At 44.6% G+C, this 18,216-nt stretch overlaps 1 protein-coding gene across 6 annotated transcripts in view; it reads left to right on the top strand.

Moving 5' to 3' along the window:
- Nucleotides 1–18,216, top strand: part of CACNA1G (calcium voltage-gated channel subunit alpha1 G) — a 333,864-nt gene that overhangs the window by 161,768 nt on the left and 153,880 nt on the right. For all 6 annotated transcript variants that reach the window (XM_089771889.1, XM_089771891.1, XM_089771890.1 and 3 more), the window contains exon 4: nt 15,303–15,400. In XM_089771889.1, coding sequence (XP_089628015.1) covers nt 15,303–15,400 — 98 coding nt within the window. The remainder of the gene's footprint in view (nt 1–15,302; nt 15,401–18,216) is intronic.

Raw genomic sequence — 18,216 nt, 5'->3', positions numbered from 1 at the left:
CTCTGCCCCAGGTGTCCCCAAGTCAGCCGCTGCTGATACTGATCAGTGGCTTTCTGGAGTCAGCCCTAGTCAGTTTCAGCAGCGGCTGAATCAGGACGCCTGGGGCAGAGCAGCTGGAAGGCTGCTGGGTTGGTCCCACAGCACCGAGGAGCGGTGCTACTGGACCAACCCGTCAGCACCACAGCTGCTCTGCCCCAGGCATCCCCAAGTCAGCTGCTGCTGAAACTTATCAGCGGCTGACTCCAGAAAGCCAGAGGCAGAGCTGCTCTGCCCCGGGCTTCCTGGAGTCAGCCCATGTCAGTTTCAGCAGCGGCTGAATTGGGACGCCTGGGACAGAGCAGCTGGGGTGCTGCTGGGTTGGTCTGGTAGCGCCAAACCTCGGCGCTGCGGGGACCAACCCAGCAGCACCCCAGCTGCTCTGTCCCAGGTGTACCCAAGTCAGCTGCTGCTGAAACTGACCAGCGGCTGATTCCAGGAAGCTGGGGCAGAGCAGCTCTATCTCAGGCTTCCTGGAGTCAGCCGCTGGTCAATTTCAGCAGCGGCTGAATCCGGGACAGCTGGGGTGCTGCTGGGTTGGTCCCGCAGCCCCAAGGGGCAGCGCTACTGGACCTACCCGGCAGCACTCCAGCTGTTCTGCCCCCTGCTTCCCGGATTCAGCGCTGGTCAGTTTTAGCAGCGGCTGAATCGGGGAAGCTGGGGGCAGAGCAGCTCCAATGGTCCGGCTGCCCGGAGCACTTCCGGGTTCCTGATGGTGCCGGACCGTCAGATGCCAGACCATTGGAGTTTTACTGTATTTAAAAAGTAGTTTTGAATGGCAAATTGTGACCAGTTCCAATCAATACCTAATTCAGAGGCCCACTCACAATGGGATTTCTTGATCAAATTCTTCCTGACATAACCCAGAGCAGCTTCACTGAGTACCACAGAATAGTGCCGGATTGTGAAATATTTGTGTCTGGACCAGTGTCTTGCACTTAAATGTCTAAAATTGAACCATAATCTGCTAGGCTGAGGCTATGTCTACCCTACAGGCTTCTTGTGCAAGAAGCTTTTTGCGGAAGAGCTCTTCCGCAAAAACTTCTTGTGCGAAAGCGTATCCACACTGCAAAAGCGCATTGAAAAAGCGATGCACTTTTGCGAAAGAGAGTGTCCAGACTGCATGGACGCTGTCTCGAAAGGTAACTCTGATTGCTATTAACAGAATGGCCACCAGAGCACCTGTGCTTTTTTTGATTGCCTCTTTTTGCGCCAAACCCCCCCCCAAAAAACCCTGTTCCCCATCCACACACACCTTTTTGTGCAAGAATTCTTGCGCAAAAAGGAGTTATTCCACTTAGAATGAGGAATAGCTATTGCACAAAAAAAACTCTGCTCTTTCAATTTTTTTGCACAAAAACGCGCTGGGGGTGTGGTTGCTTCGTGAGTTTTTGCAGAAAAACAGTCGCATCCAGGGGTTTCGCACTCTTATTTTCACTGCTTCCAGACTCTTCAGGCCACCCCGTTTTCTCACAAAATGTGTCGTTTTTAGACCATTGTAGCTAGCACTCCGGAAGGGAACAACTGTGACCCTGAAAAGTCCAGTACAAAACACTAGTAAGATGAAAGTTCACAGGCCAACCAGCTAACTATGTGGTGTACCCCATTCTGTGGCCATACAACATCCCTTATTCTTATGAACGTGTTCTGACAGACTTAATCAGATTCAGAATATCTAAGATCAAAGTCATTTTCTGCTCTGCCATCTTCTGCATTCCCTCCAAATATCCACCCTGCCCCACTGAATAGAGAGTATCTTAATGGGGGGATGGAAACAGGGCTTTAAATCATACTGCGTGCATTTTGCTGTTACCACACCAGCAATGCATTTGTGCACCGCAGAAAATGTTGTGCCCAGTGTGACTTGGGAGGGGGGAGGTTTGCTGGGGGAAACCTGCAAATTGTACTTGGGGACGTGATGTATTAGCATCCATGGCTCAGAAAAGCCTCTAGCTTGAGAAAGGGCAGGCTCAGATACAGGTTTCACGTTCAGCTTTGTGTTCCTTGTGCAGTCAAACATCTCTAAGAAACAAGTTAAACTAGATAATCAGAAGAAGTCCAGGAAATTTGCCCAAATGAAGCAGCTTTTCCTGTTATAGTCTCATGGTTTTGCTTGATTTAATAGTTTTGCCATTCCAAAGAAGTCTCTTTCTTGTGTACTTTACTCAGGAATGTGCTGTTGCCTCCTAGGCAGTCAGACGGTTACTGTACCAATCTGCCAGCCAGGTTACCTATGGAAATCCTAGGTCTCAGTGCTGCTAAAATGATCTAATCCTACGTCTCAGCCAAAATGGTCTCAGCACTGCTAGCTGGTTTCGCACCCAGTGTTCAGAGCTCCCTATGCCATCAGCCACTTCTGTATCATGCTATTAAGTCCTCACCTGTTGTATCAAACTGTCTGGACCAATCCCATGAGCTCATGAGGAATAAATGATGCATTTGTGACAATGTAATGCAATTAGCGTTAATTGTAGAGCATAAAGTCTGCAACACATCTCTGTAATTACGGGAAAGCTCACTGGTGATGGGATCAGAAAATGGGGCACTGCTCGGCCTTCTGAAACGCATCTTCAGCTGTAGGTTACAGAGTTACAGGGAGGAAAAAAAGGGACATTTTGATGAATCCCATAATTATGTTCCATTATTTGAAAGGGGAGGATTCAGTGAGATGGCTGCTCAAGGAGCGCTCAAAGGGAGGTGCAGGACAGATCTTGTTGGTTGCCTAAAGATGATTTGCTGAGACTTCTGCCTCTATGGGGGCATGATCCTCAAGCACTGAGGATGAATATTTACAGTTTACGGAATTGTTTACAGTTTCGTGCTGGCTGAGAAGAGCCAGTGAATCACGCCTGTGGGAGGAAGAGGCATCCTGACCTTCTGGCTCTTTGTTGACTCTGCCTGACTTTGTGTCTTCGAAGCAGCAACTTTTCTCCTTCCCTCCCTTCTTCTTGGCCATCCCATATTCTATTTCAGTGAGGGGCAACTTAGGCTAGTGAGTGGCCCTCCTTCATCTCAGGGGGCCACAAGATTGTCATAACCACGATGATCTCCTAGGATAAGGGAGTTCTGCTAACTTGCTCGCGTACCTAGAATTTGAAGGGTGTTCCAATTGAACGGTAGCAGCACTTTGATCGGATGCAAAGGGAGCACACGACTCTCACAGTCTATGTTGTCTGCAATCAACATGCGCCTCACTTCATGTGCCCTTGGTTTTTACATTAGTGTTGCTTTTGTAATACCAGTAGGAAAATACTACGGGAGCAAAACTCAGCAAAATCTGGCAACCCTGTGCATGGGCAACGGTAAACAAAATGTCACATGGGCCACACATAGAACCCCAATGAACCATATGTTGTCTTTGCATACCTCACTCTCTGGTTCTCCATGAATTAAGGATACTAGCAGTGGAGCGGGAGCTGTTCTCTAGACCTATTAGCAATGAAACTTGAGAGTCACGAACTGATAAGCCCCAGTGTGATTCTGAGGGCCAATTCCTCAGTGGATGTCAGTAACCAAAGCGCTATTGACATCAATAGTATGCAGCAGCTGGGTGGGAGGGGATGGAGCGCTCCAGGAGGGAAAGTTTCCAGTGGAAGCTCCCACCCTTTACTCCCTGAGAAATTTCAGCAGCACTTGGTGCCCTTCCAGACACTTCCACTATTTGCTTTCCATTATGAACCCCACTGACAAGCTGCTACTGGACCGTGTCCTCTCTCTGCTTGTAATAGGGTGAGTGAAATTTTGTGCTGAAGCCAGACTCTGGATTAACAACCCTGGAGACTGATGCCTTCTGCGTCTGCAGAGGACAAGGTTCCAGTACTGGAATCTTTCCTAATCCGCCCGCCGCGTGGGCCAAGAAGGATCATGTTCTGTGAGGAGAGGATAATTGAGTTTAAGGCCTCTTCAGCCCTTGGCCTCTTTTCTGTGACTTCTGTCTGAGGTGATGGCTTTTATGCTGTGTGGGCCTCCCTGCTGTGACTGCTGTCTAAAGCGATGGATTTTATGCTGTGCATGCAAGTCTGCTCAGGAGCACATCAAACCCATTGTGGCCATTGCTAGCAGCCTTCAGGCTATGATAGCTCTCAGGCACTTTGATCCGGCATTTGAGCTAGTGTCCTAGAAGTAGGGTTGCCAGATGGTTTAGCCAAAAATACCAAACACCCCCACCTGCAAAAAAAAACCCACGGGGGAAAAAAAAACACTGGGGGGACCAAAGTTGTTGAGCAAAAAAAAAAAAAAGATCCCCGAGAGTTATTAAGCTAAAAAATATTTTAAGAAACGCTTTTGAGGCTTTTTGGCCCTAACAGGCTGCTGGCGGCCGTCCACCATCTTGTCTCCCTGCCCCAGGCCAGACAGCTCCCCTGTGAAACCCGGTAAGCACCCGGTATTTTCACCTCCTGGCTGGGAAAAAGTCAGAAAATACTAGACATTTTAGGTGTCCGGTATTTTCTGAAATGTTTTTACCAGACGGAAGGCAAAAATACCGGACTGTCTGGTTCAATATTGTACACCTGGCAACCCTACCTAGAAGCAAAGGACTCCTTCTCCTAGTCCCCTCCTGTTTCGAGCCACAGCCAATGGGATAATCACAGAGACAGATGCTACTTGTTCACAATAACGAAGGCAAAACCAGATCCTTAGTGAAGAGGCCAAATCAATACCTCTAGGCCAGCCCCAGATTTTGAACCTATGGAGCATTCTGAACTTTGCAGCTTGAGCCAGTCTCTAAACTGAATTCCTTTAAGGGCTGAAGAGCACCAGACTGGCCTGTTGACAGGGGGAGCAAAGGGGACAACAGCCCCACGGCCCGGTGATTCAAAAGACTGCCGCTGCCGCTGCCTTTAAATCGCTACCGGAGCCCCAGGTGGCATACTCCTGGCAACACTGAGGACTGGCTGTCCCAGCCACCAACGCTTCTGCCTTTTCCAGTAGCATGGAGCCAGAGGACCCACCTCTACCTTGCTCAGAGGCCTGGTGAGTCTGTTGACCAGAGATCATGGGAGCCCAACGCTTTCTCAACCTGCATGCTCTTTGTCTACATCTACACTATGAGTTTTTGTGGCAGAAAATATGCTAATGAGGTACTCATTATCATAAGCCAGGATCTCATTTGCATATTTTCTGCCAATCCGTTTTTCCACTAGGGCTTTTTGCGGAAAAACAAGCCATGTGGACATTTCCTTTTTTGCGCAAAAGCCCTTTTGCGCAAGAGCCTTATGCCTCAAAAAAAGAGGTATACCAATCTCGTGCAAAAAGGAAACATCCACACTGCTTATTTTTGCGCAAAAACCCCTAATGAAAATATGGGTCGGCAGAAAATATGCAAATGTGATCATGACTTATGCTAATGAGTCCCTCATTAGCATATTTTCTGCCACAGAAACTCGTCTAGTAGATGTAGCCTTTGAGTGTCAGCTTGGTCACTTGTAATCCAAAAGGCATTGAAACAGCAGCAGGTCAGGCTTAACATCACTGTCAGCTGAGAGAAACTTGCTGCTAATGAAATCCCATAGGGCCGCATTTGGACTCAAACACACCTTCGAATGCAACGCAAAAAGTGCTTCCCCCCCACTCTTGAAAAATCACGGCTTTCTCTCAGTTCTTCAGCAGCAGCCTTAGCTGCTGCTGCTCCAACAGCTTCATTCATCAGCTGGCCCAGCTCAGGTACGCGCTGCTCTTGAATGTTGTAGCTCTGCAGAGAGCTGAGGTTCAGAGATCTTTGAGCCTCCGGTGCTATTATTTCTTATTCAGTTGAGCGTGATTAAAATGAATGTCTATTTAAATAAATAAATAACACTCAAGAGGAGAGCATGCCTGGGAAAGATGAAAGAGCCATGCCTGACGGCTATGTCTACACTATGAGGGTTTTCCAGGATCCTGGAAAAACTCCACCGCAACCAGGGAACTAGTTCCACAAAAAAAGGCAGAAGAGCAGACACATCCTTTCAGAAGCCCTGTCTTCCTCCTCCCATGAGGAAGAAGGGCTCTTCCGAAAGAGGAGCACAATTTGCGTACCTTTTTCCGATAGATCAGTGTAGTGTAGACATTGCGGCTACGTCTACACTGGCCCCTTTTCCGGAAGGGGCATGTAAATTTCACGAGTCGTCGTAGGGAAATCCGCGGGGGATTTAAATATCCCCCGCGGCATTTAAATAAAAATGTCCGCCGCTTTTTTCCGGCTTTTAAAAAAGCCGGAAAAGAGCGTCTAGACTGGCCCCGATCCTCCGGAAAAAGTGCCCTTTTCCGGAGGCTCTTATTCTTACTTTGAAGTAAGAATAAGAGCCTCCGGAAAAGGGCACTTTTTCCGGAGGATCGGGGCCAGTCTAGACGCTCTTTTCCGGCTTTTTTAAAAGCCGGAAAAAAGCGGCGGACATTTTTATTTAAATGCCGCGGGGGATATTTAAATCCCCCGCGGATTTCCCTACGACGACTCGTGAAATTTACATGCCCCTTCCGGAAAAGGGGCCAGTGTAGACGTAGCCAGCCTGAATGATAGTAGCCCACAATAAAACCTTCAAGGAGCAGGAGAAAATTTCCTTCAACTTTTCCAAGCTCTGACACTGTCTAAATATAATCTTCCCTTCCTTTCCATCCTACACTGGTTAATATTACCCACTGATTGTCACTGTTTGTAGATTATAGGAGCCAAAACATCCAGCTTTGGATGCCTTTTATTGTTTGATAAAGCTGAGTGTATCAGAGTGAACAGAGGAATGCAGTTATATATCTTCATGGGTTTAACTGAAAGATCCCAGTCTCGAGATGAAAGTAGGGGTCTAGGACTCAGGGCCTTGGCTTCTGTTCCTAGCTCTGCCACAGACTCCTTGTGTGACCTTGGGCAAATCACCCAATCTCTGTGCCTGTGACCTTGGTTTGTAAAAGTCCTTCACTATTATCCCTAGCTCCCAGGGGGATTGTGAGTGGTTGGAAGGTGCTCAGGTATTATGGTGATAGGGATTATAAGTACCTAGACAAACAGAAGATAGAGAGAGGACCTAACCCAAGGTCCTCCCTCTCCCCTTATCTTAGTCACTACAGCAGAGTTTGGGAGAGTTCCTGTCTCTGTAAGGGGGTGAACCATAGTGAGGGGGCCTTCAACCTGAGTGCTTCCCTACCAGTCTCTCCAGTAACAGGGTCTCAAACCACCTAAGGTTGTATAGATTAAAACCAACACTTGGAAAGCAGGCATTTAGTCAAGGCAAATACGACAACGAGAGGTACAAACAGGCTTCCACATAGCTCAGGCTCCCTTCTTGTCACCCTTTTTAACCAGAGGCTACAACCTGCCTGGAACTCTGTCGAGCTCACAGACCTTTGCTGGTTGAATGGCATACTACAGGTAAACATATCCATGTGTGGTTTCACACATGTATGGCAAAATGCTGTATATCTTGAGGTGACAGGGCATGCATAAGGATGGCAAAACTTGCATGCACATCCTGAAAGGTTATGTTCTCCTTGTTAAGTATAGATGGTTTGACTGGCATTGCTACCTGGACCATCCTGCAGCTGCATTCCATGAACTCAGCAGTGACCGTAATTCTCCTAATACCCAAAACTCTCCAGTGTCACCCCATGCTTCAACTTGTTTGCTTGAACCCACTACTGCCTTGGAGCCATGGAGATGCCACAGCGTGGACATGATCCTTTCATCTGCTGAACCCAGTGCCAAGGGCATTCTGTGACTTTGGTAGCTACTTTATCAATTATTTGGCCATCTGGCCTGTCTCCATATCCGCTTCTTTTCATCTCTCTCCTGGAGCAATAATGCATATGCACAAGTTGTTCTCCAGTCAGCATAAATCCAACTGCTCTGATGTGCCGTTACAAACAATTTTAATATTTTAAAACTCCGAGTCTTACTTGTTTGGTCTCTTCTTGGTTTTAGCTGTTTTGAAATCATTTTCCTTGGCTGCTTCTTGCAAGCAGCAGAGATGCAGGGGTGTAGGAATGGTTAGGCATGGAATGAAAACTTACAAAAGATGAGAAATGATGAGAAATGCTTGTGTCACACATTTATTGGCATGTCAGTCTATTGTGCAAAGACTTGCTGGGTCGGAATAGACCATTTGGCCTAACAAACAACAATTCAAAGTGATCTGGACAAACCAGAGAAATAAGAGAGATCTCGTTCTGAGTTTTCCTATTAGCCCATGTCAATAATATGTCATGCAAAATCTGCATGTTTGGAATCTGGATTTATATGCAAAAATATATGCAGGTGGTTAGGGATTTGTATGTGTGGGGGATCTACACAACACCCTAAACTCGAAATAAGATACGCCATTTGCACTACGCAAATGGCGTATCTTATTTCAAAACGATTTCAAAATAGTTTATTTTGAAATTTGGCGCATCTATACAGGCAGTCCCCGGGTTACGTACAAGATAGGGACTGGAGGTTTGTTCTTAAGTTGAATTTGTATGTAAGTCAGAACTGGTACATAATGTAGGGGAAACTCTAGCCAAACATTTCTCCAGAGCGCAGTCCTTTATTCTCAAGCTGAGGTGTCTGCTGAGAAAAGCTGCTCTGCGTCTCCTTGGTTTGCTGCGGGGGGGGAGGGGGCGCTAGCTTCGCGTCTCCCTGGTCTACTGGGGGGAAGCAGCTAGTGCGGGGTTGCCTCACCCCGTTTGTAAGTAGGGATCCGATGTAAGTCGGATCCATGTAACCTGGGGACTCCCTGTATAGTGCCAGATTTCAAAATAACATGCTATTTGAGCCATCCCTTATCCCTCATGCAACGAAGTCTACCGAGATAGAAAATATTTTGAAATAATGGGCGGCTTGTGTAGACGCAAGGTAACTATTTCAGGATACTGGAGATATCCCAAAATAGCCATGCAGTGTAGATGTACCCTCAGTCTTCAGTGGAGCCAGGATTTCACCTAATGTGGATAATCTGCTAACCTCATCAGACAAAGTCTTTTCAGGACTGAGATCTAATTATGCCACCCAGCCCATCCCTCCTCCTTTTACTATGAGTTCTGTGTTTTTCCTGTTAACGTTCCTCTGAAGTTGAATGATGAAAATAAAATTGTCAGTGTCACTTTCTGGCTTTCCTTGCTCTAAAGCTGTGCTACTTTCTTTGGGATGCAAACCATGAGCTTGATGCAAAATAAAAATCTAAATTAAACAACCAAAAGTTTGAACTGGGTCTTGATCTGAGAGTTTGGAAAAAAAATATTCAAAATGGAAAATTTTAAGCCTGAACCAATCTGACAGTATCCCTTTCAAGAATTCTTTGTTTTCACATTTCTGCCTCCTTTCCCTTTCCCTCCTTCCCCACTATTATGACATTATAATCATTCCCATAACAATCACTGAGAGGGCGTGTGGCATAGAAGGATGAGTCAAGTTCTAGTTCCAAGTTCTAGTTTCATTTCTGCCACCCCAGTCTTGGAAAAGTCAGAATCATAGAACTGGAAGGAACTTTGAGAGATCATCATGTCCAGTTCCCTGCATTCATAGCAGGACCAAACACCATCTTGACCAGGTCTAGGCTGGCTTCTACTTCGGAAGCCCCGGGGGCCACAATGATACTCACAGCATATGCCGAGGGCCACAACTTAATTGTGGTTGTATATACATGAAAATAGATATGCAAATAGCTTTTTTTCATACCGATGGGCATGAATACAAAGCACTTCCCACAATGCCCTGGCACTCCCGGCACCTTCTCCCTGGGGGCTAGAAACGCCAACACACTGTACTCGTCTGTTCCAGCCAGCCCGTCTGCTTGCATCTTTCAATGCTCACCCTGCCTGGGAGATGCCTCGCCATTGTGGAGCGTGTTCCTAAAGGAGGCCATGTTCAAAGCATCCCATCTGTGGGACATGTGTTGAGCCTCTCCTAAACACAAACTGCACTACAGGCCGCAAATGGGCCCACGGGCCACATGTTGAGTAGCCCTGATCTAGATCATTCCCTGACATTCGTTTGTCTAAACTGCTCTTAAAAATCTTCAATAATGGAGATTCCATAACCACCCAAGCCAACTTTTTTTCTAGTGCGTAAGACCTCCAACAGTTAGAAAGGTTTTCCTAATGTTCAACCTAACCCTCCCTTGTTGCAATTTAAGCCCATTGCTTCTTGTTCTATCATCAGAGGTTAAGGAGAATAGTTTTTCTCCCTCCGTCTTGTAACACCTTTTTAAAGTACTTGAAAACTGTTATCAAGTCCCCTCTTAGTCCTCTTTTTTCCAGACTAAACAAATCCAGATCTTTCAATCTTTCCTCATAGGTCATGTTTTCTAGACTTTTAATCTTTTTTATTGTTCTTCTCTGGACCGTCTCCAATTTGTCTTCATCTTTCCTGAAATAAGGTGCCCAGAACTGGTCACAGTACTCCAGCTGAAGTCTAATCAGTGCAGAGTAGAGCAGAACTACCTCTCATGTCTTGCTTACAACACTTCTGATAATACATCCCAGAATGTTTGCATTCTTTGCAGCATTCCTATACTGTTGACTCATAGTTAGCTTGTGATCCCCTGTGAACCCTAAACCCTTTTCTGCAGTACTCCTTCCTAGACAGTCATTTCCCATTTTGTATGTGTGAAATTGATTGTTTTTTTCTAAGTGCAATACAGTAAAACTCCAATAGTCCGGCATCCAATAGTCCGGCACTCCTGATAGTCCAGCATCAAAATGGCAAGAGCCTAGTGAGTGAGCTTCAGCAAAAAATGAGTCACAAGGTAACAGTGGCAGCAGCTGAACTGAGCAAAAAGGGTAAAAAAGGCTTAAAAAAACGAAAACATTACATTACAGTATACTGTATACAGTATGTACAGTAAAAAGGGTTACGAACACTTTATATACAGTATATAATGTATACAGTATATATATAACCAGCTTATAGTACCTCCTGATAGTCCGGCATATCTGATAATCCGGCACCATCTATGTCCCATAGGTTCCGGATTATCGGAAGTCTACTGTACTTTGACTTTGTCCTTGTTGAATTTCATCCTATTCATAGAATAGAATCATAGAATCCTTGGGCTGGAAGAGACCTCAGGAGGTCATCGAGTCCAGCCCCCTGCCCAAAGCAGGACCAATCCTGACGAAATCATCCCAGCCAGGGCTTTGTCAAGCGGAGACGTAAAAACCTCTAGGGCTGGAGAGTCCACCCCCTCCCTAGGGAACCCATCCCAGTGCTTCACCACCCTCCTAGGGAAATAGTTTTTCCTAATATCCAACCTAGACCTCCCCCACTGCAACTAGAGACCATTGCTCCTTGTTCTGCCATCCGTCACTACTGAGAACAGCCTCTCTCCCGCCTCTTTGGAACCGCTCTTCAGGAAGTTGAAGGCTGCTATCAAATCCCCCCTCACCCAGCAAGATGCAAATGAAGTCCGGGATATTTAAATCCCGGGCTTCCTTTGCAACTTCGATTGACTACATTAACCACCCTAGTTCGAACTAGGGTGGTAGTGTAGACATACCCTTATTAGCCTTCTTGACTACAAGAGCTCACTGTTGACTCATATTTAGCTTCTCATCCATTGTAATCCCCAGGTCTTTTTCTGCGGAACTGCTACTTAGCCAGTTGGTCCCCTGCCTGTAACAATGTTTGGAATTCTTCTGTCCCACGTGTATGACCCTGCACTTGTCCTTGTTGAACCTTATCAGATTTCTTTTGGCCCAATCCTCTGATCTGTCTAGGTCACACTGGACCCTACCCCTGCCCTCCAGCATATCTACCTCTCCCCCTAGCTTAGTGTCATCCACAAACTTGCTGAGGGTGCAATCCATCCCCTCATCCAGGTCACTAATAAAGATGTTTAACAAAACCAGCCCCAGAACCAATCCTTGAGGCATTCCACTTGAAACCGACCACCAACCTAACATCGAGCTGTTGATTACTACCCATTGGGCCCGACAATCTAGCCAGCTTTCGATCCACCTTACAGTCCATTTATCTAATCCATATTTCCATAATTTGCTTGCATGAATATTGTGGGAGACCATATCAAAAGCTTTTTTAAAGTCAAGACATATCACATCCACTGTCTTCCCCATGTCCACAGAGTCAATTACCTCATCATAGAAGCTAATCAGATTGGTGAGGCATGACTTTCCCTTGGTGAATCCATATTGACTATTCCTGATCACTGCATCTCCTCCTATTACATCAGACCATTTCTCCAGTTTGTCCAGATTTTTTTGAATTATAACCCTTGAGTATTCTACAATGCATTTGATCAGGCCCTGGAGACTTAAAGACATTTAACTTTTCTAAGTAATTTTCAGTTGTTCTTTTCCTATTTTAACTTTTGAACCTTCCTAATTTTCACTAACATTCACTATGCTAGGCATACAATCATCACCAAGCTTCTTGGTGAAAACCAAACCAAAGAAGTCATTAAGCACCTCTGCCATTTCCACATTTGCTGTTATCGTTTTTCCCTCTTCATTGAACAAGGGTTCTACCCTCTTCTTTGTCTTCCTCTTGTGTTTAATATATTTAATATATCTAATGTATTTAAGGAATTTTTTCTTGTTACCGTTTTATATCTCTAGCTAATTTGAACTCATTTTGTGGCTTGGATTGTCTAATTTTGCCCCTACATACTATTGTTATTTGTTTGTGTTCATCCTCTGTAACTTGACCTAGTTTCCATTTTTTCTCCCTAGGGCTTCTTTTTAATTTTTAGATCATTCAAGATCTCCTAGTTAAGCCAGAGTGGTCTCTTGTCATACTTCCCATCTTTCCTATGTAGTAAAACGGTTTGCTCTTGTGTCCTTAATAATGTCTCTTTGAAAAACTGCCAACTGTATTCTGTTTTTCCTCTTAGACATGTTTCCCATGGGACATTACCTACTAACTCCCTGAATTTGCTAAAGTCTGCCTTCCTGAAATTCATTGTCTCTATTTTGCTGTCCTCTCTCCTACCATTCCTTAGGATCATAAACTCTGTCATTTCATGATCACTTTCACCCAAGCTACCTTCACTTTCAAATTTTCAACCAGTTCCTCCCCATTAGTTAAAGTCAAATCTAGAACAGCCTCCCCCGAGCAGCTTTCTCCACCTTCTGAAATAAAAATATTGTCTCCAATACATTCCTAGAACTTATTGAATAATCAGTGTCCTGCTGTTATTTTCCCAAGAGATGTCTGTATAGTTGAGTCCCCCATCACCACTAAGTCCTGTGCTTTGTATAATTTTGTTAGTTGCCCAAAACAACCTTATTTCACTTCTTCTTGGTTAGGTGGTCTATAGTAGACCCCGACTGTGACATCATCCTTGTTTTTTATCCTTTTATCCTTACCCAGAGATTCTCAACAAGTCTGTTCACTAGTTCCACCTCAACCTTAGTCCCAGTGTATATATTTTTAATATATAAGGCAAGACCTCCTCCCTTTTTTCCTGCCTATCCTTTCTGAGCAAGGTGTACCCTTCCAAACCAATATTCCAGTTGTGTGTCTTATCCCACCAAGTTTCTGTGATATTAACTGTGTCATAGTTGTGTTTATTTTGATTTCTTCCTGCTTATTCCCCATACTACTTGTATTAGTATATAGACAACTAATATACTGATTTGGTTTTGCCTCCACCTCTCCCCCCCATTCTGTCTTCTGTCTCTTTTATCCCAGATTTATGCTTGGTCCTGCCGTGAGGGCAGGGGACTGGACTCAATGATCTCTTGAGGTCTCTTCCACTTCTATGATTCTATGCTATAATAGCCACGCTCCCCCCAATTTCTGACCTGTGTCTCAAGTCTCCATGTTTTTGACTTACCTGTGGGCTTTGATCACCTGCATTTGATAACCTGAGTCACAAAAAGGTAGTCTCTTAACCTTTTTGTGCCTTAGTGGCTGTGTCCAGACTGCAGGCTTCTTTCGGAAGAAGCTTTTCTGAAAGAGATATTCCAAAAAAACTTCTTCTGGAAGAGAGCATCTACACAGCAAAAGCACATTGAAAAAGCAATCTACTTTTTTGAAAGATAACGTCCACACTGAATGGACCCTATTTCGCATTTAAGCTATGATTACTATGGACGGAGTGGCCACCATAGTAATCACAGGCTTTTTCCTCTTTCCTCTTCTTTCAAAAGAACTCCCTCTTCACCATCCACACACGCCTTTTTCTGAAAGAACTCTTTTGGAAAAAGGCTTCTTCCTTGTAGAAAGAGGTTTACCAATGTTGGAAAACCCCCTCTGTTCTTTCGATTTTTTTATTTCGAAAGATCGCAATTGCAGTGTGGACTTAAGTGAAGTTTTTTCAGAAAAATGGCTGATTTTCCAAAAAAAACTCTGCAGTGTAGACATACCCAGTATCTCCAGCTGTAGAATGGGGATAATAATTCATTATACACAGGACTTGCTGAACCGCGGTGAGCCCCGCTTGCCAGCCATGCTGTTCGGTGATCTGCGCACGTGCAGATCGTTTTGCGCGTGCGCAAATCGCCCGAACCCGGCTCTTCCAGGTTGCAATCTGCTTGCCACGGGAGAGTAGATAGCATTATTTGTCAAGCCCTGATTATACATATCACAGGCTTCTTAGGAGGTCAACGGCACAAAGTGTGTATGGTACTTTGAACAGGTAAATATATCAAACTATTAAGTGTTTTGACTTGCATGTGTGTTTATCTGTCTACATCTGTCATACAGGAGAATATAGATGTCGGGGGAGAGGGGCTCTACACATGTGTTTCTTAAACTGTGTTCTGGAGATGTGCTGTGAAGAACAACAGAGTTAAAAATGGCCAATCCCCTTTTTTTTGCTCAATAACTTTCCCCTCAACCTCTTTTTTTTTTCCTCAACAAAAAATTCTTGGTGTTCCTCATAAAAAAAAATTATTGTTTGGTGTTCCTTGGTCTTAAAAAGTTTAAGAAACACTGGTCTACACTGTTGTAGTAGGAGTGTCTGAGGTCTGTTCTGGATGCTCTGGGGTTCAGAATAGTGAGAGCCAAAAAATCCTAAGTGGCCACAGATTGTTTACAGTATTTACATTATTATGTTACAAAGAAACCTTTCTTTGAAAATTCTCATCCTGGATAACAGAATAATCTTCAGGAAGCCACCCCCTTCAAAGCTGTATAAGACCAGTAATGAAAGCCAAAGAGAGAGAGGGAGATGCAAAGTTCTCTCTCATTGACTTTATTCTGTTAAGCTAATAAGCATAATTAATTCTTCCAGAAACCTTTCCCAATGGGGAAGACAGAATAAAAAGTTTCTCTGTGGGCCCTCGGCATATAATTGTTCGATAATCTAATATTTCTCCCGCAGATCTTTCATATGCTCCCATGTTTGTGTTTTCTGTAGCATGCTGGAATACTCCCTGGACTTGCAGAATGTCAGTTTCTCCGCTGTTCGGACTGTCCGAGTACTTCGGCCCCTCAGAGCCATTAACAGAGTTCCCAGTAAGTTGGTTCCCTGTTGTCCTACTTTTTCAGTTCATTGCTGCCAATAATTCCAGACACTGCTGAGATAAAGGAGCAACTGTGATGGTTGGCATCTTTTCTTCAAGTTATATTGAAAATGTTGGCATATGTATCTTGAGCGTGCTGACTCCTACAGCTGCTATTGTGTTCCCTGGTCCTTATGTAGTTCCTACCCCCATGCTGGTTTTAGTGAATAGTCCATCCATCTAACCATCTTTAGAAACAGGATCGAATTGGTGGTGATCAAAAGATGGTCAGAGACCAGCCACACTGTTCCATTTGTTTATGTAGTATGCTGCCCTGCTCTCTGCGAGAGAGCTCTTCTCCAAATGGCTTTGCAAGTCGATGAAAAGTTAGTTTAAGGGAAAGGAGTGGTGTGTAAGGAACGAGGGGTGTGTCTGATGTGGTGTCTGTGTGTATGGAGGGGAGTGGCTATATCTTGTGAACGGGGAACATTGCCACCATTCTTGTATTGTAACAATAGCTCAAGGACACATTGTGGACCATGTCTTCAGTTATGCTGCAGCAGCCCCACATCCTCCCTTCCTCAGCTTCTTAGGGCTTGTTTACACAGGGAAATTTACAAGCAGAACCATAGGAGTATAATTATATTGCTGTAGTTTAGCTTCCCCTGTAGACACTCTTATTGGGGAATAAGAGAGCCTTTTTTCCATTTAGGTTATATTGCTTTCAAAGTGATATAACAGTATAGTTGTGTGCCAGTAACTTTCCCCATGGAGACAAGCCCTGAGTCATTACTTAGAATCCCCCATGGCCATGTTAATTGTGTAAATCATCCATTCTCTACCTTTTCCTCGCTGGGACCACCCTTCTATTTAGCAATAAGGGAAGGGCAAGACAGATGCAAAATGTGGATTGAGTATTGGTGATTTGTCTTTCAGGGAGTGAAATGATGCTCTGACCCTCTCCATGTTCCTTATTGTCTTTAAGAAACAATGTGAAACCTTCCTTTCCCACAGCAGTGATGCTGCTCAATATAAACAACCCCTTCTATAGGGCGAAACACCTGCATAAACAAACCTACTCCAAGCAGGGTTTGAGCCCTAAAAAGAGAGAAGTGTCACTGCCAGAGACTCCATACGATCTCCAGAAATGCAGCAATGTTTCCTCTAATCTTCTCCATCTATCTGTTAATATTTTCCATGACTGTGCGGAATAATTTGATGCTCACCAAGGCACGTGTGAAAGCGCACCACCAACAGAAACAGAAAACCTAGCTGTGGGCATTCTGCTAATTAGCTGGGTGGCATTAGAATTTCTCCCGAGTGTCCGCACAAGCATACAGTTTATGGGGAACACTGGTCTCCATGGATTTTTCTGTCACTATTGATTTTAAATGGAAGGTGTTCAGATGATACAGGGATGGGCAGCTGTAAAAAACAAACAAACAGTAAGTAGGTGTATAGATAATAATCTTGCGCCCACCCAGAAATTTGGAGGATTATGTGTGCTAAATGCAGATGCAACATCACTGGAAAAGGTACTTTCTAAGTGTCTGGAGTCCAGTGTATCTAATTCCCCATGGCTATCAGCCAAATAATTCAGCTGACTGAAGTAGTCTGTTTCTTCAACGGGTGCTGCTTGGCCCCATTCTGTCCAGTAATGCTGGAAATTCCTAGGCTGTCATTATTTTTCTGGTCCTGTCCATTACACTTAATCTTGTTGGCTGTTTGTTGTTGTTTTTATCATTACAATAGCTTCAGAACCCTGTTTGTAATTTCACCCCCTGCAGAACTGATGGATGGCAGAATTTATCTGCCACTGTCTAACTGTGGATGTAATTCACTTAATATATTTGCAAATCCTGGGTGATTTATCCTATCTCCTATGCAGTGGAGCTAGAGAAGGATAGAAACATAAGGTGGGAAGGGAAGAAATAGAGATACAAGAGATGGTAAAGGCAAGAACTAGAGCAGGTTGTGTCAGTTATTTAGGAGTTGTGCAGGGAGGTTTATCCAGTCAGAGGAGGGACAGCATGGACTGCAGCTGACAGCCTCCAGTGAAAAAGACTTATTGAGGTACCAAAGTAAAAAGGGTGACAGTGAAGGTTTCCTTAAAGATCAATATAAGCAACAGAATGAATGCTAGAGACACACACAGAAAAGGAGAGAGAGATGAGCAGAATATTACAGAGATGTCGGATGAAATCAATTTTTTTGTGTAAATGTCAAGTTAAAGTCACCATCAATTTGTCTTTGGTACAGAACTGAATGTTCCTGAACTTGTATGAATTATAACTGCCAATGGAAGTCCCATATTTTAAGGAGGAGAAAGAATTTAGAGGAGAGGAGAGGTATTAGGAAGAGAACAGGATTTTAATACACACTGCAGGCATCTAGAGGTGCAGTGAGTAGGAGGTGCTTACGGGTGAATGGCAGAGTTCAGTCTAGGTTAAGAAGGAAGAGAGTTAAGCTGAAAAGACAAGGAAGGAGAATTCTGAGAGGAAGGGGAGGAGTTCATTGGAAAAGAATGGGAAAAAAAGAGGTGTGTGGAAAGATTGTGGATTAGGTGCCATGGTGACTATGAAGAGCAGGGGCTGATGAGGGCATACAGAGTTGAGGGGAGAAAGTCCCAAGGTCCCTGTCAGGAATTTAGTGGTGAGTGGGAGAGCTGTAGGTGTGTAGAGGACAACTGAGGGTGAAAAGTACATTAGGTGGGAAGACTGTGGGAAGGTTACGGAAGGGAGTTGAGTCGGGAGCGGGTAGAAGGCTGACTGGGAAAGGACAGGATGGAAAGAGCTTAGCCCAAATGTGAGAAATGAGGAAATTTAATGG

This window comes from Pelodiscus sinensis, chromosome 20 (assembly GCF_052426305.1).
Source record: "Pelodiscus sinensis isolate ZL-2025 chromosome 20, ASM5242630v1, whole genome shotgun sequence".
Classification (NCBI taxonomy): Eukaryota; Metazoa; Chordata; order Testudines; family Trionychidae; genus Pelodiscus; species Pelodiscus sinensis.
Note: the sequence above shows the minus strand (reverse complement) of the source record. Positions and strands in the feature narration are given on the sequence as shown.